General features: G+C 43.3%; 1 protein-coding gene across 1 annotated transcript in view; it reads left to right on the top strand.

Moving 5' to 3' along the window:
• kank4 (KN motif and ankyrin repeat domains 4) overlaps positions 1-27,154 on the top strand; it is a 91,159-nt gene that overhangs the window by 41,922 nt on the left and 22,083 nt on the right. Inside the window, exons 2-3 of the mRNA XM_069680322.1 lie at positions 23,269-23,342; positions 23,916-27,077. Coding sequence (XP_069536423.1) covers positions 23,324-23,342; positions 23,916-27,077 — 3,181 coding nt within the window. The 5' untranslated portion in view covers positions 23,269-23,323. The remainder of the gene's footprint in view (positions 1-23,268; positions 23,343-23,915; positions 27,078-27,154) is intronic.

Here is a 27,154-nt window from a genome sequence, read left to right as displayed (position 1 = left end):
AAGGGGGCATGCTTCCTTGGTAATGAAACTGTGTTGGTGCAACATTGCAGACTTTTTAACCATTCTCATTGGCCAGAACAGTCTGCCTGGGCTGACTGGCCTTTTCATTGTTTGTTTTTCCCGTACAGCGTCAGCACTCAGGTGGTGGTCGGATGTGGTTCTGACATTGTACAGTGCTTTTCCAGCTTTAGGCTGTTAACAAGATTGCACAACTTTTTCCTTCCTAAGAATAAGTTTTTATTGATTTCCAATCTTCCTAAAAGCTGCTGCTCTCTGTGCATCTCATAATGTGATGAAAGTCGATGTAGAAAGACTTGAAACCTGCTTAAGATGGATTATCTATCAACCCTGAGTTAGCTTTGTTTTGTTTTATGTTCTGAGGTAAAACATGGAAGTGTAGTCTACAGCAGGGCTGTTTGTACGTCCACTACAGGGCCTCTGCTTCCTATTGTTGCCTGTATATCATTGCATGTGTTTACATGCGCAGCTTACAGCTCACCTCCTTATAGACCGCAGGCTGAGACACATTGGCCGCCTGCTCCGGTCATTGTTTAGGCTTCACAGGCTTTGATACATGGGCAGGAATAAACACAAGCAAGATCTGGCAACAAAGAGAGGAATTTGAGATGCTCTCTGCTGCAACAACAGTATAGATAAATAACAGAGCCATAAACAGCATCTCTCTACTTAGCTTTACTCCCTCAGTGCTCTCTTGCTGCGGTTTGTTGGCTGCAGTGATTATTAGTGATATTAGAGCCCAGCCTGTAGTCTGTGTAGTCTCTCGCCCCCACAGGTCAGCAGAGTTCAGCCCTGCAGGAAGAGGCTGTCTGTGGGAGAGAGCAGACCAAAGCCACAATCAGGTTATTGCTCAGCCGAGCTTCACCCACACGTAATGATAAAACTCTCCCTGTTTGTTTCCATTCCTCTTTCTCCGTCCGTCCTCGAAATCCCTTTTTTTCTCAGGCCTTTAATGCTACAATTTGTCTCTGTCCTTCCAAACCAGATCACCGCCTGAGAAAGACAGAGCCTGAGATTGAGATAAGATTGAGCGACGCTGCTGGTAAATAAAAGCAGATCTTATTTAGGAAGGAGTCAATAAGAAGCTAATGCTGGAGTTCCACTGCTGCCATCAGCCACTGGAAAGTGCTCCCTCAAAAATCAATGAAATCTGATCAGGTAGCGCTCGGGCATTGGATGCATTATTTCACACCTGATGGAGACGTGCAAACTCAAAAACTGCCCAGATTAAATTCATGGCGCCCGATGCACATTTTAATCTCCTCCTGGTGCAGTGAATCAACCAGGAATACAATCAATTTGGTTGCTTTATGGCTTATTGACTCAAATATAATGAATGAAAATCCAAGTAAGCCATCATGCTCACTTACAGGCCAGACTGCATTGCTTTCAGGGCCACAAATCTTATCCAAAAAGCAAATTATATCAAGTGCCTGTCTGCAGTTTCAGTTTCATCAACACATTTGCACAGAAGCTGCTGTTCTGCACACTATTAGCTACAGTACGGATGCATTCCCCCTCAGACAAGCCGCTCTGTGGCAGCTAGAAAGACACACTGTCATGTTTTGTGGGATTTGTGGGCTACAGTGTCTCTTTTGGGACTCTGATGAGAATCTGAAATGACAGGACAAGCCAGAGAAATGAGAGCGAAAGAAGTACAAAAGAAAGCATCAAGGAAAGTCAGCAAGACGTGATGAGGAATGCTGCAGAAGCTACAATTGTGCCTCTCTGTCGTCATTGTGTTCCCTCTGTTGTCTGTCCGAGCCGCTTGTCTTGCAAGCCCAGAAGGAGGCCTTTGCTCCCTGCATTAATTTCGCCTCGCTGCCAGCTTCATGTTCACACCTACATGAAGAGAAAGAGATGAAGAATGAGAAATGATTGAAGTAAGACGTGCAGTGCGAAACATATTGGTTTTTGTGTAGTCTTACAAAGCGGCAAACAAACAAGAAAAGCCGTACGTTATGGATTTCAGTCAGACTGTCTCTCTCTTCCACTTTCTCCTCATGTCTTTGTTACTCATGCACACACACTTGCACTCCGAGCGCTCGCCACAGTTCAGGTCGTTTCCACTTGAGCAGCGAGGTGTGTGCTGCGGTCAGTTCAGTGGGCGTCTGCTTCAACGTATAAACAGTCTTTCCCTGCCCGAAGGCCTTATCAGTTACTGGCCTTCCTCAGGATGTCTGTCAGCTCTGACACACACACACACACACACACACACGCACACACATATATACCACAACATATGTTCTCATTGGAAAATCCTGGTCACAGCTCGATTTGCAGATATTTGTTGTCACACTTGGACGAACAGAATTTGCTCAGGCTGTGCTTAAAGTACGTCCTAAAGTTTTGTAAAACCAGCAAGAGGTAGACAAGATGTTGATTATATTCAGCCAGAAAAAATGTCGAAGCCGCTCACCTTAAACACATGAACGTGCACTGCCTCATTTAAGGTGCAAGACCAGTCTATTAGAGAGCAAAGGGTAGAGGAACGCAGGGCACTGCAGTCATTGCGAACCTTATTAATCTACCTTTATCTGCAATTCTTGTATGATAAGTGGGCTAGCTTTAGCTTGTTGAAGAAACCTCAGTAATGTGCAATGATTGCATTGTCAGAATGGACACGAGTTGGTAGGTAGACTGGCCTGTCAATCAAGATAGAGGCGTAACAATGTGTATCCATCCTGTTGTCCAAATATGGTCACTTCCTGATCAAGAAAAAAAAAGATGGTGACGGCCAAAATGCTGTACAGGCTTCAAAAGGGTAACGTCAGAGTCACTTGTTTTACACAGTGTATAGTGAAGGCATTTCATTTATTAATATCAAATCTAATTTAATATGTATAGCACCAAATCATAATCAAAGTTATGATTCACCAACAACCGCTAGATTGGCCTGCAACGGCTACCGGAGGCTGGCTAACTACTGCAGCTAGCGAAGTTTTAGTTTCCATGGTGCGGAACCGCCTCTCTAATTCCGTGAGCCTCGCCTCCATCGCTACAAAAATACTACATTAAATGCAAAAACCCTAATCTGTAAAGGAGGCTGACGTAAAACTAAACATCTGACACAGCGAACAGGACAGAGCAGGAGAGCGAGAGGCAGAGGGAGAAGCCATTTCGATAGATTAAGCTAACTGCTAAGCTAAGAGTACTTAGTTAAAACGATTCAGCGGATAAGTCGCTAAAGTAACAACGAGAGTGCTTCATGATAACTAGTGTATGTTTAAATGTACAGCGGCTAAATAACTGCAGTGATGACAGTTAAAGCAAATTAATCAATATAGCTGGAGCGACAGGTACAGACAACACAGGACCACACAGCAGCGGAGAGAAACAGGAAATGACGCAATACGCACGCTGTACATGTGTCAGGATGTAAAGAGAATCTCAACTAATTGAGCAAACAACACTGCCAAGTAAATTGCTAACTCTAGTTTTAAGAGATGATAAAACCTAAGAGTGATTGGATTTATTATCAATCACCTGAGAAGCTTCAGTTGACTGATAATGAGCAGAACATTCAAATCAGGTGTGATAGAGAACGGAGAAACCTAAAACATGCAGGAAGGTAGTTCTCCAGGAGCAGGGTTGGGCACCCCTGCTCTAGAGGTATTACAGATCATTTTCTGTTGGGTAGTTTTTCATTTTCTTTGTGAGTGTCTTCATGTTTGGAGCCAACAGCCAAAATGTCAAAAGCTGTGCTTGATTTCACTCCTGACTGAGTTTTGTTGAGATTCAAATTTCAGAAGGCGTTTATTGATAATGCCTCACAACGTCACTGCTACTGCCATATGTTACCCTCCTACATACAAAACGGAAAAATGGACCCCAGGGGGAAGTCAGAGGAGAATGTGACGGCAGCATGTGACAAAAGAAAAACACTCACTGTGTCTATATACACATTTTACTCAAAGGAATGAGAAACAATGGAAACAAAGAAAAACTGAGCGCACATATTTTATGTTGGAGGTGATGGCCAATGATATCTCTCTGTGTGTGCAAGGTTAGTCCAGACTATATATGGCCTCAGATGGAATTTTTTGCCTCCATGAAGAGATAGCCGAGGCTTTGTGTGTGTGTGTATCCCAGCAATGATGTATGGCTTTAATAATGCATACACACACAACATACATTTCAAACACTTGGGAAATGTTCCAGTATAAATCAAAATCTCCTTGACGGATGTGGTGAGCCAACAGATCTGCTAAATATTGTAAATCTTGAAGAGAATCTCTGCGCAGAATATTTACAGTTTTTCTGTGTGATGAATGAGACGCGCTGTTAAACTATGACAAGAACGGCAGATTGAACGTTGATGTATCGCCAGCGAGGATTTAAATGTTACAGTATGTATCCACAAGAAAAAATATGGCCTCGCTTATGAACCATTATCTTTTACTGGAACTGGACGGAGACGGTTTCCAAGAAAATGTCTCAGAATTTATTTTCCCTTATCATACTGTACGTGTTTCTCCAGTTTCTTAAACACACTTCCTGACTTTGAGCTTTTTCAACTCTTCCCCCAGCTCGCAGGTCTTTCATTGAACTTCAAAACACGACCACTGTTGCATTTAGCAAATAGGTGCACGTCTCTAAGGTAAAAATCACAGCACATTTTCTGTGCCTGAGATTCTTTCAGACATCTCCTGCAGCATTTTGTTGTTGTGCGTTGTGTATTTAGTTCATTTTAAGAGGATTTTTTTCCCCCAGAAGGCTTCAAGCTGTTGGATATGATGTTGTCTAAAAACAGTTCGCTGTGCCAGTAAAAACAGTTTTTGGTTTTCTGCACTTGTACCCACTCAGACACATGCGCACCCATACTGCACTTGCACACATAATTGTGTGTTGCAGGACTCGGCATAAATCTCAAGCTGCCACGATTCCAGAACTACAGCAATAGCCTGCGAAATTATGTTTCGATGATTGGCAGAAGTGTCAAATGAAAATTTGATTAATTGCTTTTCCCTTAACGGAGATCATTTAAACATTTGCATGCAAAATCTAAATATCTGATTTGAGTTGTGTTTTACCTCCCACAGTTATAAAAACACTCCAAGCTGTCGTGCTGAACATGTTTATGAGCTGTGGAGCGCAGCAGCGGCGTCGACACATGTACGCACACAGCCAGACACATTCAAACACATACATTTGCAGACTCCTGGGGTGGCAGACTTTGCATAACGCTGCCTGTTGTTATTTTAACATTGCACTGTGTGCTTTAGGGAGACTGCTGATATACAACAATATATTTTGTCACATACAGTATGTCCCACGCAGGAATGTTTGCCTGCAAGAATTAAAGTATTTCAGACAAGGAGCGAAGAGATCTTTGAGGCCAGGGATTGTTCTGTCTGCAGCTCCACCTGCCTGTCCAGAGTCTGTACTATTGCACCAAGGCTTTGGATCCCTCTTGGTGACAGTAAGGTGTCCTCCAAAGGGAAAGGAATAAAGCTAATGACAGTCAAATAATGACTCTCACCTTTCACTTACTGTCAAAACACGCAAAGTCTGGCTGTCTTCAAGTACTCACCTGCTTCAGAGCTTTTTGGACATTTTCTACCTCAAACTATCATCATCAAGAATCAATGATGTTCAACCGAACACAATTTTAAGATGGACAAATTTGAGATCTAACTTAAAGGATCTTCTTTCTAAATAAGAATGCTCTGCCTGTGTAGGTATTACTATCCTGTTGGTTGGTGGTGATGGTGGTGGTGGTGGTGATGGGGGGATTGAGGGTTAAAGGCTCTTAATTCCTCGAAATTTAAAATAACAGCCTGTTGTATTCATCAACAGTCATCCAGTGGCAGTGATAGTTACATGGGAGTGGAAGTTACAACAGAGCTACAAAGGCGAGGTACAGGGGAAGTTTAGGTGGATGGACAGGTCAACAAAACAGTGGAAATAAGGCAGGAGGCAGTGTTTTGTTTCCTGTTTCATACCGCCAATCTGCATTGTTTTTTAAGGGGGGTTAGGGTTAGAGAACAAATGTCCTCTCAACATAACTCAACACCTTTCTTTTTGACCCAAAACATGATCTTTATCTAAACTGAAAGACCGGCTCCAGTAAGATATAAATAAGATAAAAGATAAGATATAAAATGCTCTGCTTAAAATATTGATAATAAATTGTGTCTTGTTATTTTCCGCAAAATTAATTACTTTCTACATTTCCTACATTTCCTCCCGAAAACAAAACACTTCTCTGCAACTTTGTTAGTCAGTAGTTTGTTAGTTGAATCTTAGCTAGCTTGAAATGTAGTAATTAGTAGTAGCAACATTAACGTTAGTAGTCAGCAGTGAGTTTGCTTTTAATTACGATGACGGTTACAGCTGGCTCGCGCATCGCCGAAGTGGTTGCCATAGGTTACACATAATGAAATGCATAGCGTCACCCCGTCCATTAACGGGATTGGCTCCTTAGGTTTGTGACGTCTCAAACCTGCCAATCTGAAAACGTGTTGCTCAGCCTGTCCTTGGTACACTGCAGTTTAAAAGCAGACAGGCCTAGCCATGGAGTTGACTGCTGATGTTGTCCCTGATATGTCTTGTAGCACATGAGAAACACCACATGGAGATGTTTACAAGGTTAAACACTTGATTCTAACTGGAGGGGGTGTTTAACCAAGTGGTTTTGTGCTCAAACCCAACCAAACCTTAACCATAGTGTTGATAACTAGTGCACACAAATGATGTTTAGGGTTATTTATTACAAGGCCAATCTTTATGTCAGCAAACGGCAATTTTTACCAGTTATAAACCTTACCACTAAAATGACAAAGTGTACAGTTAGGCTTCAATTTCAAGGAACAGCACTAGTGTTGCCATACAGGGTTAGCATCAAGGCTTACAGCTGTTAAATCTGCATCAGGGAGGAGAAACACGGTGCTGAAACATCTCTAGAGCTTTAATGTGTTGTTACTGAGAATCTCTTTTGTCATGTGAATCATTGGAGCTCTTGTACATCGCTGTGGGGTTTCTTTAGACTGGGCTGACCAGGTCTAATGAGTACAAACTCAGCCACAAGGCATTACCTTGAAGCTTTCCTTACAGGCTTTGATGCAAAAGATTGGCATCAATCTCAAAGCAAAGTCACTTTTTCCCTGTACGGCTGATTCATACAGTGTCTTTGATCACTCTCCTGCAACCTCAATTGAACTGCTCGTTGCGCCATTTTCACCTGGCCTTCAAAGTGGCTGTTCAGTCCAGTTATAAAGCGTATTTTAAACCTTCTGATGTGATCAGTAGACACGACTTAAAGAATAATGTCTTGGAGCCTCACTGAAGGGTCTTTGCCTTGCCTCGGGATCCTCTTCCAGCAGCTATTAACCCACAGGCCTCGGGGTCACATGGGTATGGGAATCCCTCCATCATAATTGAGAGGGTCAGACTAATACCCTGTATTTAGCTCAATCCTCCTTTCGGTTTCATCCTCCATCTTACCCTTGCCTGTGAACAAGACAAAGAGACAGCAGCTCACTCCCAACCGCTGTTTGTTTCAGCGCTCACCCTTTTCACATTGCATGTTCATTCTTTTAAAAGACGAACAAGCAAGATGGACAGCAACGTCTAACCACGGCACGCAGAGAAAAGACAAGAGAGGAGTGAGACTCTGAAAGTCTTCGGGGTCTGAGGTGGGATCTGATCCCTCCTGACAGGAGACGGTTCATGTGATCGGCAAGAGGGAAGCTTAACCCTCTAGGCCGAATTACACCCTCTTTCAGTCGGCTGCTTTAGATGAAAGGATGTGAGCTGATTTTATGCAGTGTGTTGGACATACAGGGAGAGGGGAGGATTTAACCGCAGAAGATTTTCTAAGTTTGTGTTTGATAAAGATTCTCAGTGTGAATCCGGAAAGTTAAGACAGAAAATCTTCTTTTATCAGTTTTAAGATACAAAAGATGAACATGCAGTGTAACGGATATCAGGTGCAAAAAAAATATATCGGAAAATAAGCTCATTACAATTTCCCAGAGCCCAAAGTGACGTCTTCAAATTTCCCTTTTGTCAAACCAACAGTCCAAACCCAAAGAGTCTTCATCTACTGTTATAAAAGACAAAGAGAAGCAGCAAATCTTCACATGTAAGCAGTAGGAGCTAACAGATGTTTGACGTTTCTGCTTGAAAAATGACTGAAATTAACATTTATTTTCAAAATAGTTGATTATTTTTCTTGCGATTGACGAATCAATTACTGTAAAATCAGGAATATAAGTCGCACCGGAATATAAGACGCAGTCTGTTTTTGGGGGTATACCAGAGGGAGAAAGGTTTACAACATATTTCAACACTATTTCAGTTTATTCTCATTTGAAACACATTCAAAACACACAAATTACAGCCTACCATCTGTTTTCACCACTTCGATCCTGCTAGCTACCGGTGCTGCAACTAGCATTAGCTGGCAGCCTACGGTAACGTTGATTGTTGTGAGGGTGGCGGCTGCACTGGCGATCATGACGGTACATGTCCTTGACAAAGCGTTAGCAACAATCAAGTTAGTTTAACTCTCTTAAAACAGCGAATAAAACACAAAACAGCACTTCAGTGTATTGTCAATAGACAGTGGAGCCGCTTGGACCCGGAAACATTTTAACACGGAGATGTGACGTCACCACTTAACAACCAACAACTGTAGCTACATTATAGCGCTATCGTCTGGGTAAAATACCTTAACACAATACAATACCTCTCTGCATTTTATATTGGTATACTGGTCGCACCAGTATATCGGACACAGACCACTTTTTAGATTTAAAAAAAAAGCATTAAAAGTGCGTCTTATACGCTGAACTTTACAGTACTTTTTAAATCGTTGCTGCTTCAGTCGAGGGACCTTTCAGCATGCCTGTCGCTCATGACAGTCAGGCGATGTTCAAACAGTTGCTGTGTGTTGGAATCAACTGTTCTGTGTATCTGCATACAAAGCAAAGTTGCCGTATTGTTTATGTGCTGGGCTGTATGTTTTCTAAGTCTGGCGTCCTGTTGTTAGCTGATGAGCATCATAATATACCTCTCCTACACACTCACTAACACCCTCACACGTTCTGCTTCCCTTACTCTTATTTAGTCATTACAAACAAACTACACTTATAAATTTATCCATCAAAGTGATTTATGAAACAATTAAAGTGTAAATGAGCATCTCGGCTTTAAGTAATGTGAGTGTCAACTTTTAATGAGCATGAACCCTTTGGACTCAGTAATCATAGATACAGACTTGTTTGACTTAGAGGCCAGGCACTGCTGCAGCTCTGCCATATATTTATATGAATATTTCATGCGCTCCGTATATCTGTGCACTCACGTCATGCGGAGGCTATATTTCACAGACGCTGCGTGCTCACTGCAGAGTTGTTTTAGGCCGAATGTTTGCTTTTAAAATGTGTTCCACACGCTCGCTAAGAGGGGGAATTCGCGCTGGTGGTCTGAGGGATTGGTGCAGGAGCGAGATAAGAGATAGGAGCCATTAGGCTGGGCAGTTAGCCTATTTAAAGGCAGTTAATTATTTACCTCATTTACACTACAGAGCCAGCTGGACTACCCCGGGTTTACTCATTAGACTTTTTCTGTTATTGAGACGGATAGAGCTAACTAGGGGGTTTACTCGTTACATTTCACAGACGTGATACCTCAGCACGGCTGGTCTGATGTCTGTAAAAGCATTTTTAACCCAGTGTGGACCTGGTCACAGCCGGCCTCGTGTGGCCCCGTGGCAGCACAGCAGGGGCTGACTTTAAGTCCTCCAGTTATAATTAGATCGGTGCATGAAGTTCACTGGAGGGTAGGTCCTGTACATACATCCCACAAACACACATGCACACAGCAGTAGATGTATGATGAATCTTGTGGTTATTTCCACTCTAAGAAACTTGAAATAAACTTACTTTAAGTTCATCGACACATTTAAACTTTTCAATCCCTTGTGTTTTAAGTCATACATTCTTGGTTAAAAGTTAATAAAAAAAAACAGATCTATTATCAGATTTCAACCAGAAGCCGCCGCGGGCGAAAGAGAGACAGCAGCAGTGGGCACCTGGAGAAGAGTGAGGAGAGTGAGCTGTTTTATCAAGAATAAAATATAATTTTAGAAAGCAGTTATATTTTAAAGAACAAATTAACATCTCAGCACCTCCACACGCACCTGTGGGAAGGTGCCAGATTTATTGTATGCAACAGCAGCGCACTCTTCGTGTGGCCTGCTGTGTTCTATGAGGAGAAAATCCTGCTAATTATTGTTCAATAAGCATTACATTTAATTAAATAGTAGTGCAAATAAGTAAGTAACAAAAAAAATGACCCTGTTTTGTACACTTAGCACTTTTTTTGCTGTGGTATTGAAAGAGGTGTCGTGGTTGTTGATGTGTGTGTGTGCTCTACCTCGAGTCCATTTATGTTTTAGAGTGTTATTTTTTCTCCTCTCCTTCCTCCACCCCTCAGCACCACCTCTGCCAACACCTCCACCCCTTTCCCACCCTTCCTCCCTCCTGTTTTTTTTTTCTCTGTCTTTCTGTGCTGAGGTTAGAAGAGAGACAGGGTCAGTGGCACTCACAGAAACAGAAACAGGAAGGACAGGAGGTGAAAGGAGCTGCATGGAAGGTGAGAGACAACCACCCCAGGAGAATGTACTCCTCTTTTTCTGACTCATCCTCCCATGTTTGTCTTGTTTGCTCTCTACCTCCCGTTATTTTTTTTCTCTGTCACTCTCATTAACAATTTTCTCCCTCTATTTCTGCCTTAATTCCATTTTGTTTACCTCTCATTGCTCATCTTCTCCTCTTCATTCTGCTACTCCCCACCTCCCTCTTCTCCCGGTCTATTTTTTGCAGGGTAGAACACGGGGTCACATGGTTTTTGCCTGGGATGTGTGAGGAAAAAGTGTGAACGCGAAAGAAATAGCGTGGGTGTGTTTGTATGAATTTGTGTGTGAGAGGCCGGGTGGTGTTTTTCTGTTCCCAGAATGTTACACTCCTCACACAATGCGGGAGGAACAAGCGAGCATGCCGACAATCAGGCAACACACACGCGTGCATTCAGTCCTTCTCTCACACACACATGCAACACAGTGAAATGAGTATTGAGCTGCTCAGTGTGGAAATCAGCCAGCTATATTTTCCTAGGTGGTATTTGAATGTGCATGCCACATGTCCAATGTGTGCTCTCTCAACATGTATGTGTGTTTGTCTGTGTGTGTGTGCGAGCGGAAGCTGAGCTGCAGGGCTGTCATCATGCTAAAATCAATAGAGTGTGAATTTCTAAGTGTTGATTTCTTCCCAGAGTGGCTGTGCCTGCTCTGCAGACTGTTCTGCACCGCCATCGCCTGCACGGCTTCACACTCAGTTGGTGTCAGGCGGGCTCTTTATCACCACGATATGTGTGACTCTGCGTGGGGATGTATTCTGTCTGCATGCATGTTTGTGTGCTTGCACGCTCAAATTCCATGTTTGATGGACTGTGTTATAATTTCCTGACTGCATGCGAGTGTGTCTGACTCCCCTCTTTGGTTGTGTACGTTCAAAGTGATAATTAATAAGCAGAGCAGGGGGAAGGAGAGATTTATTTATAATCCATGTTTACGTTGGAGTGTTAACACAGGAGCTCAAACTTGCTCATATTGTGTATTTGAATATTTTATGCATGTTTGACGTTTGTGTGTGTGAGAGTTGTTTCAGTGTGTGGATGGGGATGTAATGTGACATGTCAGCGTGAGTAGGCTAAGTGTAAGTGATCTACTGCTCTACAGCAAGGTACAACACACCTGCACCTCACAGATCTCTCCTTCCTTTTGCCTTGTTCCCTCATTGTTCTATCCATGACTGCATATCTCCTTTTGACCCCATCTTTTTCTCACTTGTTTTCCAAGATGTCTTCAATCCCAACTCATCAAATGCGTCAGCTTGGTCCGTGGCCCAATGTGCAGGGGTCAACGGACAAGTTATCTTTAATAAACATGCAACGCCCAGTTAGACTTTCAAATTAAAATTGTTATGCAAGCAATAATAAATAAGTATCATCGGGTAGATTTTCAAAATAAAGCTTGCCAACGAACGTTTGACTCCGGACATTAAACAGTCATTAGCATGTGGTTAAAGTTGTGAAACGGCTACAGTTGGGTTATGTAAAACTTCTTGGATAGGTTTAGGGAAAGATCATAGTTTGGGTTTTAATTTTAAGTACCAACTTGCGTACGCTACTTAACTTACTTACATTATGTAACTTATGTGTTATGTGTCTTAAAGGGCCAGTTCGCCGATTTTCAACCTCAGTCCTATCACTATAATGGGGAGCTGATGCCATTATGGTGGGAAAAAAATGCAATTTTGTGCATTTGGATGCTATCCACTTCTCCAATGGGCCCTGGAAATGGGCCAGGGAGCTTGATAAACTACACTTCCTCAATCTAGGACGCTGCCTCCGTTGTCACTTCTCGTTCAGAATCGTCAGGTTTTAAATGTAGACTGCCGACCTGAAGATTTTTTAGACGATCCACCGGTATATTCTCGTCGTATTTTGGCTTCTGTATCGCTCTGAGCCATTGCCTGCCGCGAAAATGGAAGTATTTCAGTCCAGCGTCTGTTGCTGGGCCGTTCCTTTCAGAGGGAGGGGCGCAATGCATGCTGGGTGTTGTAGGAATGTAGAATGGGCGAAACCACAAGCTGTTTGAACTTTCTCCACAGCTATGGCGCCAATTTCAAATATTATTGCTTCTATTGACTACAAAGAACACCAGCTTTGACTGACAGCGGCTTTTTCCAGGGGCAAATTGCTCCTTTAAAGTATAGACTTTAATCAGAAGTTAACATTGTCTCACATGGAAATCGGGCCCTGGTCTCCTGGCTGAAAGTTCTGTGTTCGTTAGATCCAACTGCGTACCCCAAGCCAGCGTTCATGCTCTTGATTCATAGTTACCCAGCTTCAACGCCATCGTCACAATAAGCTAGAGGAGATAAATGGAAATGATGGTACAGCATCATATTTTCAAGTTCAGCCAACCAAGCTGTCTTGAGAGTGAGAACGGTCTCTTTTTCCAGCACTTTCCATGACCTACATTTCACTTCTTTTCCATCTCTCTGTCTTCCTGCCATGCCATACTCTTCCACCCATCTCCAACTGTCCCTGCTCATTTTATCTCTTGCCACCATCCTTTTCCACGCCTTTTAACATCTGCTACTGTTGACATAGGAATAGTCAGATAGCCCACATGCTAATTAGTGGTGCCAGTTACTTCCCTACCCTCATTAACTTCCATCAGTGGAAGTAGCCATAATGCTAACGTAGCTCTAGCTAGAAGGGGATGGCTGTGTGGTCCACTGAATAATAGACGCGTGTGTCACTTCCTTTATTGCTAATGAAAGCAGGCAGCTGTTCCTCGTGCTGGAATAGCCCTAAAGGGTGTGAGAAGAGGAGTCTGAAACAGGAGGATGCTCTTTTTCTGGGTACGGAGGGATGACGAGATGAGGCGATAGACAGTTGAACAGTTGCAGAGGGGGCATGGCAGAAAGGTTATCTATCTTGTGTCAGATGAAGCAGAAGCAGGACAGGGTTGGGTAAAGTTAAGGTCATGTCCGCATTGATGCAGATAAAGTGTCACACAGGGAACATGGAGGAAACACTTGTGCTGAAAGAATCTTTCTCCCTCAATAACTTTGGTCACTTATTTTGTATCTTAAAAAAGCTGCTAACATTGCAGAGATTTCATATGACTGGGTATAAAGTAGTGTTTATACTTTGATGTATATAAGCAGACATGATGACACTTTTACAGTCACAATTTTGGTCTGCATGTAAATTCTATAGCAAAGGTCAAGCAGACACAATAAAAATGAACTTTGTGGACTTTTCACCATATTCACACGGCAGCCATTTTTTCCCCTTTGCTTAGTATGGGAAGCTAACATGCTGTCATAATGGCTTCCTTAGTAATCAGTACATGAAAAGAAATTGCTAACTGAACATCTGGACAGGCATCTGGTCATTTTAAAAGTTAAAACAACATTAAAACAATAGTTAAAGTAATAATCTCGAAGATTTTCATTTAACTAAATGTCTGTTAAGTCACTGTCTATCGTCGAATGAGGTAACACAACGGTGACTGAGCCTAAGCCTTTGCATTTGCAGCATTACAGACTGGGTATCACAAGCGGCGCCCAGTTAGTGACGCGTTTTCCATCAGCCAGCAGTGGTTGGTCTGCCAGAGAGAGTAGGCGGAGCTAAGCGGCTGCTTTTCCGGTCTCTGCAAGTGTTAAGTAAACAGTAATCTACTATGGCTGAACAAACACAGAAAAGATGTTCAGATGATTTAATCACTGTTAATCGCCATACAGTAGGTGCCGCCAAAGAGAAGGAAACTGAGATCTCAAGATTGCTACTTTAATATTTGGTAACTTTAAACAACAGCTAACATTAGCATTCAAGGAGGTTCAATTCCTTGTTAATATTTATGTTTGATAGTGGCACAGAAAATGAAAGGAAAGGCTAAAATTTCCAGCTAACAGTTGTTAGCTAGCTTACAGTAAAGTATAGGCTATTCACTATGCGTTGTCTTGTCAGTTGCCGATCAATCAAAGAGCCGTTTGCCTATGGTGAATTGCTATACCTCTCATACATGTTGTCAGTGAACTCTTGGAAGTTGTGGGTGTTCCCAAACTTTTGTCTTTAACATGCAGGAAATCAGAGGATCAGGCGTATTCAGATGTTCTCCTTATGTTTTAAATTCCCCTCAGCATAGCTCTCTCACGCTGCTAAGAAACACAACACTGACATTTGGCTGCAACATTTGCAGAACTTTCCAAGTTGTGCAGCAGACAGATACATTGGAGGTCACCCTCCATATGCATCCTGTTCATTCTTGTGAATCTGTCTGAATGTTAGTGGTGTCCTCCGTCCTTGTAGTGTTTGATGCTCTTACAACTAATTTCCTCATGCAGAGGCAAAGGAAACTCACCACCAGACAATAGAAAGAGAGGCTTTAAAGCCATTGCTTTGTGCCTCTTGGTGTCTTTGTGTTTTTTGTATAAGCATGAGTCTCTATTGTTTGCTCCGAGCTTAGACAGAAATTCCATTTAGCAGTAAGAAACAGAACATACTGTTTAGCGTAAGCTAAAGCTGTGATAACACATTTTTACTCAGACAGACAGTTTGTATTTTGTCTCCTGTGGGCTTAAAAAATAACTGATAACCAGCCAAAAACTGGACGTAACTAACTCTTTATCTTCTTTTCCCCCCCGATTTTTCCCAACCGTACTTTAGGACAACATCTGTTCATCTCAGTAAGATTACAATTCATGTTCCCCTCAAAGATTGGTTCTCTATAAGAGTATCCAGTACAGCCCATAATCTTAATTTGCAGTTTCTGACAGAACAGGCTGCGTGTCCTCTCCTATAACAGAGCCTGCTCGCTGCAGCTCTTTACAGTGACTTTGCCTCTGTTTAATGAAGCCCAAAGACAGAAGCTCCCCCTCTCCTTTTCTCTCTGGGGTTGAAAGCCAGATGTTGTTTAGCACAGAGGGACCAATCTGCCCCCTTGTGAATACAGACATTGTCAAACTGGACTAGACTAGATCCTGCTGGATTAGAGACAGGACGATCTCTAATCTTCCAGACAGAAGTGGAGTGAAGATTAAAGGGAAATTGGCCCAGAAGATGTATCCTATGGTACAGTATTCTTGTAATGTACTATTCATAGACGGGGATAGTCTTAGACTGGAGTTGGACCAGACTGTTCTCAAATAGCTCTTGGAGCAGAGGGATTGATCTGTTCCTGCAGAGCAGACACACACACACACCGAGCTCTGAAATCTCAGATAAATGTCTCCTGCTTTCTGTCTTCATGAACGGGATGCTTAAAGCGCCCTTTATTCAATCTGGATCAGCAATCACAAACTCTTCAGCTCCCAGTTGTCTTGTCAGTGAATTTCCTCAATTTTCCCAGCTCGCTGCGTCGGAGCATCTCTGTGCTGCTGTAGTGGGTCATTATGCAAAACTGTCATCCACACCTGCAACACACTGCACTGAACTATTTGCACCGTCAGCTGCGTCCTGCACACTGAACACTTGTATCACAGGGAATGTCGCTGTAATGGGAGGGAATTAAATGGATAACTTACAACAGAGTTAATGTAACCTTGTAAATATAGTAACATTATGTCATAGGTTATACTTAGAGTGAGATTTTGGCTGCTAATTGTGGGCTGCAGTGGTTAGCGATGTCGCCTCACAGCTAGAAGGTGCCTAGTGTGAATCCCAATTTGGACGAAGTGGGTCTTTTTATGATGTGGAGGTTGCATATTCACCCCTTGCATGCGTGGGTTCACTCCTCCCACAGTCCAGAAGACATGCTCGTTAGTTAGATTAATTGGTGACTCTGAATTGCCCGTAGGTGTGAATGTGAGCATGAAAGGTTGTCTGTTTCTGTGTGTCAGCCCTGAACCCTGAGCAGGATAAGCAGTATAGATCATGGATTAGTGGAGTTGCTAATGGTACAAAATACAGAGAGAAGTGATAAAAGTCGTAAACTAAAGCGGGGTACACACTACAAGATAATCGGGGAGATCTTGGGCCTGACTCCGCCCTTCCGACAATTGTAAGCAAAGTCCTGATTTTTTGATGGTTCTAAAGATGATGTTCATGTGGTGTGAGGTCTGTTCAGAGTGGTCTTACTTCCCCCGATCTGCTCGGAAGGCTGTCGTGGCTGCACTGATTTTAAATCGTAAATACTAAACATGTTCAATATTAATGATCTGTTATCCTGTTGTGTGGGAGGGAACCCCGAGCACGCAGTCTGTGAATCGTCATTTGGAACGAAACAATAGCCAATGAGGACGCAAGCTGACTGAAGAAGGAAGCACAATATGGCGACAAAAGCAAACGGGGAGCATAAAGTAACACGTACAGCCCATGTTGGCACCGTCTGCACCACTTCATCCACAGTTTGTTCTTTTTTTTTTGCTGAACTTTCAGTAAAAAGTCCAAAAACTATCATCACCAATTCTTCCTGCCTGTCGTCCGCCATGTTTGTTTAGTCTAAAGTGTCATTTGAACGCGAGAGATTTTGCGAGATTTCCAGTTTTGAGAGTCGGGCTCTGGTTGTTGGTGAATGGAATCTGTTAGTGTGTGGTGTGCTGTTTTGGCGTAATCGTGTGGGCTCTCTCACATTTTCAACATCTGTTAAGATTTGAAAAATCTTTGAGTGTGGGCCAGGCATTAGTTGGGAAGTTATGCTACTAAAGTTTGCTAACATTAGCTACCATAAGCAACTGGTGACACTAGACCAAGTATGTCTGTATAGCAGCAAATGTCCTGAGTGTATGGAATTCAGCAACGGGGCATTTTATTTCTTATGAATCCAACTCTTATGTGCAGAAGAAATATTGTTATTCCCTCTTTCCAAAGAAATATAGTCTGAAAATAGCTCAGGACAGGCTGCACTTCTGCTATTTCAATGCAGTCACATTTATAGCAAGTGACCCAAAAAACAAAAAGGCAAAAACAAAACAAACAAAACAATACCAAAGTACCAAAATAATTCAGTTCACTGTGTAAAGGCTTTTTCCACACACAGAACATTTACTGTTTGTGGTCCTGCTTGGCTTACAACTTCTAATTCGAATGAGGTAAACCAGCTTAGTGAAAGCTTTTAAATCCTGCAAACGTGTCTGATTGAATTAATTTCCCTGGTGAGGCAAGCCAAACAAAACCAAGTGTAGGTGATGCAACGCTTGAAGTTACAAACTGCTGTTCTTCTAAACTGCTGGATTTTTTTTAATCCGATAACTTTATCTTTAAAAATGTCTTCGAACGGCTACAAATGTTACCTTGAAACACCTAAATTAGGTTGTTGAAATTGCACTTCTTCAAGATTGTGCTGCAGTCGGCATTTAACTGAAGCATTCGGTACTTTGCATGTTGATTTATCTGTGCCCCTGTGTTTGTCTGCACCTGTGCTCTAGCTGGAATTTGTTTGCGTCTATCTTAGGCTGAGAGTCGGCTTATGAAGCCGGATGGTCCTGCCTCCATTCTCAGGGTAAAGGTAAACAGAGATAGCAGGTCCCATGTCTGGGCTGTGATAAGGACTTGGGACCTGTTATTGTTGCTGTCTTGCGTGTTTCTCTCTTAACTCCTGCTTTCGTATAACTGATGAGCACTCACGTTCAGAGCTGCAGCCGCAGCTGCACAGTACAGTACTTTAAAGTGTGTACAAGAAGCCCTAATGTATTCAAGCGGAATTTTTTGAGATAGAGTACAAGACAGAAAGTGACAGAAGGAGGGCTGAAAATGAGGGAAACATAACGGCAAAGCAGCCCTGCATGTCTGAGATATGAGTGTGTACAGCTGCCACTCCCATCTCTGCCTCTCTTCCACTTTCTCACCCACTTTCTCTCGCCCACCTCCTGTCCCCTGCTCGCACGCTCCAATCTTATTTCCTGCTGGCCTGTCTCCTATCTAAGCCTGCTCTGTGTCATATTATGAGACTAATTCAATCTCCAGTATACAGGCACTCCAATGTAATGACCCATGACATTCAATTAATGCTTTTCCTCCTCCTCGGTAGGTCTGCTCAGCAGTCGTTTTCTGTACATCTCTGTTTGCGTGGTGTGTACGTGTGACACTCTGAGTGGATGGAGACCTCTGATCTCTGTATGCTTTGAGCCTGTTTGCAAATGCTTAATAGAACTCACAGAAAGAAATATCTGCGTTACTTTATCTTAGTGACAGAAAAATGCACCACAGCAGCTCTGTGGCCCTTAGCTTCAAAATATGAAGATCTAAGTACAGGGGTAATACAGGGGTCTGCAGTCAAGTCCAGTTAGACTTTCAAGTTAAAGAAGTCAAGCTATCAATAATGAATAAGCATCGACCCGGTTTGGTTTTCACAATAAAGCTTGTAAACATAAACATGTGGTTAACATTGAATATTGGTCATAAGGTGCTTTCGTTCCAGGAACTTCTCTTCAAGGAACTAAATGGTTCCTGTGGCCCTTTGTTGTCTGCGTTTCCACAGCGGAAGATTATGCAAATCAGGCCAATGATGTATGGAGATGTAACTGCACTATACCGCCAGTCCAGTAGGTGGCGGTAATGCACCTTTAAGCTGGTTTGCCTACCGCCATTAAAACTCAGAGAAGAAGAAGGTATCATCATTTGTACGACACTACAGTTAGCCTGTTAGCACGGTGGAGATTCTACTTGATCAGGTGGGCTGCTGGTTTGGCTCAGTTGGTCGAGCAAGCGCCCCATGTACAGAGGCTACAGTTGTTGACGCACTGATCGCAGGTTTTTATAAAAACTACTTGATTAGGCTTTGGTAACAAAACTATTTGTGAATGTTTAGGAAAAAAGATAATGGTTTGCGCTTGTTACCCAAATGACATGTATCGCATATTGCAACATAATCACCGGCTGTAAACACACTCATCTGTCCCATCATCATGGAAAGGCAGCCCAACGCCTAAGTGGGAAATTTTAGAGGCCAACAGCCATCCATTAAACCGCCCCTTTCAGCATCTACCTTGAAGAAAAAGGTCCCTGTGTGGAGGAATATTCATTAAAAAAATTCTGCGCATAGCACCTTATATTATAATTGAACCGCCGCTTCAATATTCACCATTAATACCTTGTGTAACTGTGTTACCTTACCAAAGACACATTTCTGCATTTTGCATGCAAAAAGGATGCAATAACGTTTTACTTATTTTATTCTACATATATGTTAATTGTTCTGCACTGAAACAGTACAAAACTTGATTCTGAGTCTGATTCTGTTTAAGTATTTGTTACTCTTTTATATTCTATAACTAAAGAAGTCAAATTCTTAAAAGACTGTTTGTTTCACGCGCGAATCCAACCCTGATCTCATCCAGAAATGACTTTTCATCTTTTGGCACTGGGCCACTGGCCAAGCTCCCATATTTGACATCTTGGGAGTGTCAGTCTGGTCTTGCAGATACTCTTAGAGGTTTAAAACAGCAGTTTTCTCCCTGTGTTTTGTGAAATTTTACTATACATCGTTGAGCATGGCTGCTTCACTGGGTCTCTGATCCAAAACTAGCCTCACAAAACGAATGTGTAACTTAGGTTAAGGTTTCGGCGCTGATGACAAATCTAAATGCCTGGCTGTCAGCATGAGCTTATTTAATGTACTCCCATTATTCCTATCTTCCGGGCTCCACATTACCGATGTCGTCGCCTCTTGGCCAGCTGTCATGCTTATTGCATTGGTGTCGACAGACAGCTGCGTGTCCTTTAAGGGGTTGTGTGCATGTGTGAGACTTGCAGTGCGTTTCCTGTTCAAACACAGTGACTCAAAGCAGACAACATATAAAGCTCCACAGTGTAAGCAATTTAAGCTGCACACACAACAAACACTGACAAAGAGAGTGACTAAATTAGAGTTGACATACGTAAACAGAGCTTTGGACACAGACCCGTGGCTTCTTTTAGCCTCGTGTAGCCTGTAGCAAACGCTATCAATTTGGATTAGCCTAGCACAGTCAATATGCCTGTAATCCGGTGTGGATTGTGCATCATCAGTGTCATCCAGGGCTTCAAATATTTAATCACTAACCTAAACGGGATAACTGGATAATCTGCAGCAATAACACACATTTATGCAATCCCATGCAAATGGATGTTTACACACTGTTATTATTCATGGTAATCATCTAAATTACTCTGCTGAAGTTCACCAAATTCAACACGATTCTTCTGTGACTCTGAGGCCTTCATTAGCCGCTCAAGGATTAAGAGGGACTTTAATTAAAAGAGGAAAATTTAAAAAGAAAAATTATCACAACTGCAGCGAAGGTCAGGTAGACGGTGTCTCATTAGGGAAATTCCTCACAGTTCTGTGAAGTCGCTCATTGCTACAGTGGAAATTATTTTCACTGCATCGTGTTCTCTGTCGCCTCTGCCCCTCTCATTTCTTTCTTTCACAGTCCATAGTAGTTCTTTTTTCCATATCTTTCCCCTCTTACTCTCCACCCTATGTCTATTTTTACCCCTTTTTTTGACCTCCCATGTTTCTGTCCCCTTCTCCATTTTCTCCAACTTTTCTCCGTTCCAGTAATGATCTAATTAGGGAGGGTTTTGTTGCCTGCCCACTGTGCATAATTGCCAGGGGGGGTCTGCCTGTACTTCCCAATTACGAGCAGCATTCTTCTGCTCCCCAAATCGTCTAATTAGGCCTTAAGGACAGCGAGCCTATCGTAGCCGCACCAAGCGTCAGGAGGAGTCAGGAGTGCCTGTGCTCTCATCACTCCTGGGACATGCAGAAGTAGTGGATTGAAGAATGGTTGCCATGGTAGCGCTCACACGGTGTCAGATCCTGTTCAGAGGCTGTCAGTCAGCTGATGTGTGTGTGTGTGTCTGTCTCTCCATTTGTGTGTGTGTTTATATCCGTTCATCTGTAACAGAGACAACAATTCTGCTCCCGGTCACCAGTTCTGTCATTACTGAGGCTCAATCTGTGAAGACAGTAGAGGGGACAAACACAGCTTGTCACACTTCCTGTTTAGGTCCCTGGGTGGACTGGCTGTCATTTTGATTGATTACATTGCCAGCTCATGTAATGCTTGCCTTGCAATATGTCCCCACTCAGCACTGCACAACACAGCTCACCCTGTGGACTACTGCATGCACTCACTCAAACTATAAGCTACTGTTTGTACAGGCACACAAACCTCAATTTTGCTACAACAATTTTACTGTAATCAATCATTGTAGTTGCTCCGTCACATCAAACAGACTGTAAGAGACTTAGCAGGTACCAGTCAGTTGAACATTTGATTAGTTTGAATTGCTGCAGAAAAAAGTGATTTGTTGAGATTTTAAATGACTTTTTTTCAGACAAACTTCTGAAAGGAAGATACGATTTGGAGGTGCGTGTTCCCATTCTTTGTCACATCAAAGCAGCCATTTCAAATGGAAAACTGCCTCTTTAGAGACCGTGTTTCCTTAATCCCTCAAGACCTTTTATCTCCTTTGAGAGTGAAAATGGCATCAAATAGGAAAGAAAATGACGGAGGAAAACTCCATGAAATAGGCAGCACTGTCACATTATTAAGGCTATTTGCATTAAAATATAGCGTCAGTCGCAACACTCACTGTTAACCCAGGGGCATAATAAAATACATTATATAAGTGTATAGTGTTAAAAAAAAGACACCCCTCCATCTTTAATATCTGTTCCAATAAATCTTCTGCATATCCTGCTACTAAAAATAACACAAATGCTAAATAAGACCTCTGAACTGCCTCACATGTGGGAAGTTGAACTACAATTCCAATCGAACCGGAGCTGCAGGCACTTGCGTGCTGTGTCTTCTACATTGCAGATATGTTCTCCAGTGACACAGATTTGCATGGAAATTGCATGAATAATGCGCGCCTATTTGTTAAAATGCCTTAAAGTTGATATTTGGCTGCGAGGGCATGAATGTTCATTTAATATGGATTTGAACTGTGCGGCCCACTCAAGCCCCGGCGACCTGCCTGGGTTTCATTATAGGATATTTTATTAGGAAGCTTTATATAAGCCCTTAAAAGTTTTGACTCCCCCTTGCTGAATTGTTTTCCATCTCACTTACCTCCACTCCTAAGTAAGCTCATTGTAAAGAAATGAGGCGCTGGTTTCTTGGCCTCTCCAGCTGGAACAAATGATGCAAAGTGGTACCAAAAGGAATGTGTTGTCCAGGGTTGTGTTGACTTTAAGTGGCTTCTAAAGGTTTGGCTCAGCAAGGCAAATGAAATTAAGTTAATGGGCGAAATGGCACTGCCTTTCCTCTCAGTGTGCTTTCATTTTGGCTGTTGCTTGGTATAGTAGACTGCACATTAATTAACTGCATAGTGACCTTATTACTTTACATTTAAAGCTGAATATGAGCATGATAATTGAAAAGTATTTCCTCACCTCGCTGTAACCCTCAGAACTGCTGTCCTTCTATATACTGTTTACCTCGCCTAAACACTGTTGGACATACATCACCATACTGCCATTTAACCTAGCCAAGCCTAGAGTATGTTCTTATATAACTTATTGAATGTCTTATCTCAGAAAGGCAAATGTTTTTTCTCCTGTCATCTCAGAGAAGAAGCATTTTGTGTTTTTCGTCTTTCATTTGATTTCACAGATCTGTCATTCTCATGAAAGAGAATTAGACACGGCAGAATGTCGAGAACAGTCCCGTTCAGCGGAGGTGATAGTTAATATTTCAGTTTCTCACTAAGCTCTTTCATTTCTGTTTTATCCAGGCTGCCAGCTCCCACTGTAGCAAACACAAGTCGATGACTGAGAACTCTGCCTCCCATGATGGACAAGAAAAGTGGTGAGTGTCAATAAGCATTTAAACAGTCCCCTTTTGTTTCTGGCTTGTTGTGTCAGAAAAAAGTGTTTTTCTGAATTTTCGCAACTGTTAAAGAACATTTATTAGTCATGTTCTGCACTGTCAGTTTTTTTTTTGTAATCATGTTATTTGTTGTTAAGGTTTAAACATTTAACTCCTTCTTTGTGTATATGGCAAAAGCACCAAATAATTCATTTCCTTCAGGTGATAACCGCCCTCTGTCTCATAAGTTGACACAGCATGAGCAGCATTTTGCATGTTGATTAGTTTGTTTTGGCGCAATCACTGCATGATAATTACTTCCCAGTAAGTGATATGGTTTTACATAATGAAGCACCATGTGTGCAGCACAGTACAGCCTGTCTGTACAACAGGCTGAGATAATGCTGATGAAAATCTGCGATCTGGTTCATGCTCACTTTATCAAGAAACTATGCAGATCAATAGATTTTAGTTGTTTAATTTTACTATAATTATGGTAATTGTTATTATACATAGAAGTGAGAGAAGAGGTTTTCATTGATTGACTGATTTTTTAATGTTTAATCCTTTCAGCCAACGGCTTTCAGACCAAGGCCACTGAGGGCGGTGTTCAGAGGAAGCAGCTGCCCTACTCAGTGGAAACTCCCTATGGCTTCCACTTGGACCTAGACTTCCTAAAGTATGTTGACGATATTGAAAAAGGCAATACCATCAAAAGGGTCCACATTCAGCGCAGGATCAAGGGCCCACCCAAATTCAGCACTCTTCCCAGAAATTTTAGCCTTCCTGGGCATGGGGCCCGGCCTGTCCTCAAGGAAAAAGACATCGCCTGGTCTGGGACTTCCACCCTGGGGCCCAAGCCTAAATCACGTGTGACAGAGGTCCAACAGATATTTGACTTTAGGGCAAGTGAAGGGGGAACTTCCAGCCAGAGCAGCAGAGTGACAGCCAGTCAGGGAAGTGGCTATGTTTTGCCTAAGCCCAGAGATGAAGCAGGAGCTGGGGCTCGGGATGTTGAAGAGAAAAGTGGAGGGATTCAAGGTCGGCCGAACCTGCTCCGAGCATCAAGCATGCCGATCACCCTTCAGCAGCGGAAAGGGTCCGATTCAAGCAGTCCTGACCGTATTGTTGGAACACCAGAAAGTGGTTCAACTGAGAACATGTTCCGTGCATCACCTGACGTAACAGAGAGACGGTGTGTTCCCCAGGATCGGACCGGGCTTCACCAGCAGATCACAGTGGCACTGAAGCGTGTCAGAGAGCTTGAAGAGCAGGTCAAAACCATCCCAGAACTAAAGGCTCAAATCAGCTCACTGAGGGAGGAGAGGGAGAAGTTACTGCTTCAGCTCCAAGCACAGACCAAGGCCCAGCTTTCCACATCATCTTCTACAACAGTACCAAGTTCTGATTCTGGGACACACGCTCGACCACACGGACATAGGCCTTCAGAAGGACTCAAGTTAGCTCTGACGACTCAACCCACTGGAAGTGTAGAAGCATCAGACCGTGTGCTAGCAAAGCCAGTAACAGGGACAGAGAAACAAGTTGTGACTATGAAAAGTAGAGTGTTACCAAAAGAGAAGGAAACAAATCAGGAATCTGTGAAGAGTTCCCTAACAGAAGGAGAAATGGGTGTGTCATCAGAGAAGGAATCAGAGAAACAAACGCAGCCATCAGAAAAAGTCGATAAACAAAAAGAGACATTAGAGAGTCCACTGGAGCATGCAGTGCAAAAGCTATCACAGGACATTGTAGGACAGGAATTAAAATCCCTTGTGGTGGCTTTAAAAGACTCAGAGACTAGCAGCATTCAAGACAGCAGTGCAGCAGAAGACGGAAAACTTGAGGAGTCAGACAGTACGAAAAAGCTACGGGAGAGGCTAATGGCACTGGAGGCTAATCTTACTCAAGCTAGCCAAGAACTGGAGAGAACTAACTCTCTTTTGAAAGAACAATTAGAGGAAAACAAGGTAAAAGAGGAGAAAATACTACAACTGAGTGAGGGAATGAGGGTGGAGGTGTGTACTCCAGAGCCAGACAGCAGATCAAGAAGAGAGAGCATTGACACAGGGACAGAGACAGAGAGAGTGGATGTTTCACACCAAGAGACAGAGACAGAATCGCCTGGTACAGTAGATCAAGGAACAGATACAGATAGAATCTGTATTGAAGTGTGTGTACCAAAACCCAGGAGTGGAAGTGTAGATCAAGGAACAGAGACTATTACAATTCAGACTCAGGAGCAGGTAACAGAGATGGAGGCAGAAGTTGCTACTGTGAGCCCACCAAGACCCAGAGCGAACAGCATGGAACGAGGCACAGTCACTGAGAGGATCCCCACTCAGGATCAGATGACTGAGACACCCGTAGCGGAAAGAGTAAACCAAGTCACAGAAACAGAAGGAGAGACAGCAACAAACCATCCCCACAGACCAAGGGCCAGCAGTGTAGACCGGGGTACAGAGACAGAAAGAGTGGACACTGTGGATAGGGTAACAGAGACCGAGGTAGCACAAAGGATAGACCAGCAGGTTGGGACGGAGATGGACAGGCGGCCGATGAACAATCCAGCCAGACATGCAGAGGCAGAGAATGAAGTGAGGGAAAATACAGGAAGTGAAAGGCTAGAAGATGTGATCAATGAGAGAGTGGAAGAGACTGAGGCAAATGAAAGAGTACAAAGAGATACTGGAGACAGGGAAAGCGCGGTTGTAAAAGTCGTCCCTGAGAGTTCAGTAATAGGAAACAAAGTTGAACAAAGTGTAAGTTCAGATATTGTAAGCCAGGATAAAGGCCTTGCTAGTCCATCTGTTGCGGTAGCAGAAAGTACTGAATCTAAGATTGAAGAGGTTACGGCAAAGAATGACTCAGACAAAAAAGAAATGATGGCCCCAAAAAGTGAAGTAACAGATATTGTTGAAACACCGCCGATTCCACAGGAGACTGTAGAGAAGAAAGAAACAGCAGATGGTGAGATTGTGAGTGCAATAGTCAAAGAAACCGTGGTCACTGACAGGGCTGTAGTAGAAGCAGAAAAGGCAGCAGCTCCTGTACGACCCCAGAGAGGCCGAAAGTCCTCAGCAGAGCAGGTACAGCCGCCACCTCCTCAACCTCAGGCTGCACCCGTGCGACCTCGCAGGGGTTCCAGTGAAACTCAAGCCCAGAAGCCCCAATCGCAAACAAAAACCCAGCCCCAGGTGCAGGTACAGGGTCAACCTCAGCTCGAGGACAAAACCCCAACACAAGTCTGTGAACCACAGGTTAAACAACCAGCCCCAGCGCCATCTCAGGTTGAGCAGGACACCGTTGCAAAGAAGCCGTCTGGGGAGAAGCAGCCTCAATCACAACCTGAGACTCAGACTCAGGGCCCATCACCAGGCCCCAGTGAAGTCCGAACCCGTCCCAAATCAATCCAGCCGCAGTCTCAGTCTCAAACCAATGCAACCCGACGGGACTCCAAAGAGCTTAAAGCCACTCAAAAGGGATCCAATGTATCACAACCTCCTAGTCGTGGACCAGGAGAAACCCAGACCCGCACAATTCGCCAGGGCTCAAGTGACACCCAGCCTCAGCCTCAGGGTTCTCGTAAAAGTTCAAGTGAGACTCCACCCCCTCACAAAGAAGCCAGCGAGACACAATCCCTTCGCCGGGGCTCCAGTGAAACAGCCCGGCGTCGTTCAAGCGAATCTCAAGCTTCGCGTCGAGATTCTGGCGAGTCCCAGCCACCCCGCAGAGGTTCTAGTGAAGCAGCCCTGCGACGAGGTTCAAGTGAGGCTCAAGCTTTGCGTCGGGATTCTGTTGAGGCCCAGGCA

Source organism: Semicossyphus pulcher, unplaced genomic scaffold (genome assembly GCF_022749685.1).
Source record: "Semicossyphus pulcher isolate SPU_LCO1_2020_fin unplaced genomic scaffold, fSemPul1.0.p SCAF_4, whole genome shotgun sequence".
NCBI classification, from domain to species: Eukaryota; Metazoa; Chordata; class Actinopteri; order Labriformes; family Labridae; genus Semicossyphus; species Semicossyphus pulcher.
Note: the sequence above shows the minus strand (reverse complement) of the source record. Positions and strands in the feature narration are given on the sequence as shown.